Here is a 3,020-nt window from a genome sequence, read left to right on the forward strand (position 1 = left end):
GGAAGGAAGGAAGGAAGGAAGGAAGGAAGGAAGGAAGGAAGGAAGGAAGGAAAAGAGAGGAAGGAAAAAAGAGGAAGAGAAAAAGAACAAAAGGGCGGGAGGGAGGGAGGAAGGGAGGGAGGGAGGGGAAACTCACCTGCCCAATGACTTTGAGTTTAATGTATTCTCCCTCCTTCTTATCCCCCAAGTCCTCAGTTGAAGGTTTTGCCTCCTGAAAGAAATTTCAAGATAAGCAAAAGTCCTAAGTCAATTACTTTCCCAAATCCAGGCTCACTAGAAATCAAGAAAAGTTTTTATCATCACATTCAAAAATAATGGTCTAAAATGTTACAAAGAGGGACTGGGAAGGTGGCTCAGTGGTAGAGTGTTTGCCTTGCATGCATGAGGCCCTGGGTTCGATTCCTCAGCACCACATAAGCAAAAAGAAAAAAGCCAGAAGTGGCTCAAGTGGTAGAGTGCTAGCCTTGAGCTGAAGAGCTGAGGGACAGCGCCCAGGCCCAGAGTTCAGGCCCCACGACCAGACCCGCAAAAAAAATTGTTACAATGAATCAATGTCATCAAAAGAATCTGTTAAAAAACAAACAGTTGACCAGGAGTTGATAGCTCAGCCTTGTAATCCTAGCTACTCAGGAGGCAGAGCTGAAACCAGGAAAACATTTTTAGTAAAAGAATAACCTGGTAAATTTATCACATGTGATGAAACGTATAACACATGCGATATAATAGTTTAGATATCAAATTTAATATTTAATAACCACTTATACTAATTTCAAAAAATCCATTCCCACAAAGAACCAAACTATATTTTACAAGAAAGTAGAACCACTACTTTATAGTAACTTAAAACTTTCAGAAATTAACAGAACACATTAACCAAACATAGCTTTTTACCTGAAGGATATAATCTAGAATCCAAGAAAATGCTTAATAGAACTGATTTTGTTAGTATGAATCCTTGCCTATTTTTAATTAATTTTAACATTTCCTCAGTATTAATGACAGCAGGCAAAATTAACCTCCTTTACTAAGACTTTTCTTTTAGCCACTGTCCCTGAGCTCTTTTGCTCAAGGCTAGCACTCTACTACTTTGAGCCACAGTACCACTTTTTTTTTTTTGGCGGGGGGGGGGGGGGGTTGTTAATTGGAGATAAGGGTGCCATAGAGTTTTCAGCCTGGATTGGCTTTGAACCATGATCCTCAGATCTCAGCTTCCTGTGTAGCTAGGACTGCAGGCTTGAGCAACTAGCATCTGGCTTTTTTGTCAGTCTTTGGGCTTGAACTCAATGTTGCCACCCACCATATGCTCCTTGACCAGCAGCGACTGGGAACAAAACAATAATGGACACCAGATGGTAGAACTGAGGTTTGGGATAGCAGGGGACCTGCAGCCTTCCACCAGCTTCAGATTCCAAGGTTTCAGTCACCAAGGGTTTTATTGCTGTTGTACAAGGGAAGTAAGGTATAAGCTTCGACCTGTGACAGTATTTGTATATAAGTAGTAGATGACCTTTTTCTGGGAAGGAGAGCTTACAATTTGCATAAACCTAAGTCTACCCCCAGTCTCCCACACAGTTTAGGATGGAATTAGCCCACTCTGGATAGAAATCCAAATTCCCATTAAGCCAGGACTGATTGGCCTCTCCAAGGACTCTCAGCAGTTCTGAGAGTATGTTGGGTGAAGGCATTCCACACTCCCAATCCTTAACCGGTCACCTTGGATTTTCAGGCTCTCACAACTCAAGGCCCGGGGCTGTCCCTGAGTTTTTTTGCTCAAAGCCAGCACTTTGGGCCACAGTGCCATTTCTGGTTTCCTAGTGGTTTACTGGAGGTGGTAATCTCGAGGACTTTCCTGCCACAGCTGGCTCTGAATTCTGTCCTCATATCTCAGCCTGGAGTAGCTAGGATTATAGATATGAGCAATTGGACTACCACTTTTTTTGAAGGGGTGGGTGGAAAGGCCCCACAAGCTGTAACCCTGGGCCTGGACACTGTCCTTGAGCTGCTTTTTGTTCAAAGCTGGCGCTCTACCACATGAGCCAGGGCACTACTTCTGGCTTTTTCTGTTTATGTGGTACTGAGGAATCAAACCCAGGGCTTCATGCATGCGAGGCAAGCACTCAACACTAAGCCACATTCCCAACTACCAATTTATTGTTGTAGGTTGTGGGGCTTGAACTCTGGGCCTTGGGATGTCTGTCCCTCATTTCTTCAGCTCAAGGTTAGTGCTCTATCACTTGAGCCACAGCGCTACTTGCAGTTTTCTAGTGGTTTACTGGAGTTATGAGTCTCCCTGACTTTGCTTTCCAGGCTGGCTTTGAACCACGATCCTCAGATCTCAGCCTCCTAGGTAGCTAGGAATACAGGCCTGAGTCACTGGCACATGGCTCACCACTTTTTTTTTTTTTTTTTTTGGTCAGTCATGGGCCTTGAACTCTGGGCCTGAGTGCTGTCCCTCAGCTCTTCAGCTCAAGGCTAGGGCTCTACTACTTGAGCTACAATGCACTTCTGGTTTTCTGGTGGTTTATTGGAGATAAAAGAGTTTCACGGACTTTCCTGCCCGGCCTGGCTTTGAACTGCGATCCTCAGATCTCAGCCTCCTGAGTAGCTACGATTACAGGCATGAACCACAGGCGCCCGGCTCACCACTAACTTTTAACACAAGGATTCTGTTTAACTGACCTCCTTCCCCTCTGGTGATACTGGAACATGAAATCAAGACCTTGTACTTGCCAGGGTGGCAAGCTCCCATTTGAATCAAGCCTCTGCCCTGAGTTTTGCTGATTATTTGGCAATAAAGTTTAGAGATGCTTGACTGAATTGGACTCTCAGCTTCTCCTGAAATTATCTCAAGGAAATCTATTTCATTCATCTACCAATTTGCATCAAAAGTTCCATCAACTGATAAGTTGAAGTACAGTATTTAAAAAAAAAAAAATCAGGGGCTGGGAAGGTGGCTCAGTGGTAGAGCACTCGCCTTGCATGAATAAGGCCCTGGGTTCGATTCCTCAGCACCACATAAG

The 3,020-nt window shown here is 44.3% G+C and overlaps 1 protein-coding gene across 1 annotated transcript in view; it reads right to left on the bottom strand.

Moving 5' to 3' along the window:
• Sumo1 (small ubiquitin-like modifier 1) overlaps positions 1-3,020 on the bottom strand; it is a 23,396-nt gene that overhangs the window by 7,929 nt on the left and 12,447 nt on the right. Inside the window, exon 2 of the mRNA XM_013015276.1 lies at positions 137-211. Within this exon, the coding sequence (XP_012870730.1) occupies positions 137-211 (75 nt within the window). The remainder of the gene's footprint in view (positions 1-136; positions 212-3,020) is intronic.

Source organism: Dipodomys ordii, unplaced genomic scaffold (genome assembly GCF_000151885.1).
Source record: "Dipodomys ordii isolate 6190 unplaced genomic scaffold, Dord_2.0 Scaffold1, whole genome shotgun sequence".
Classification (NCBI taxonomy): domain Eukaryota; kingdom Metazoa; phylum Chordata; class Mammalia; order Rodentia; family Heteromyidae; genus Dipodomys; species Dipodomys ordii.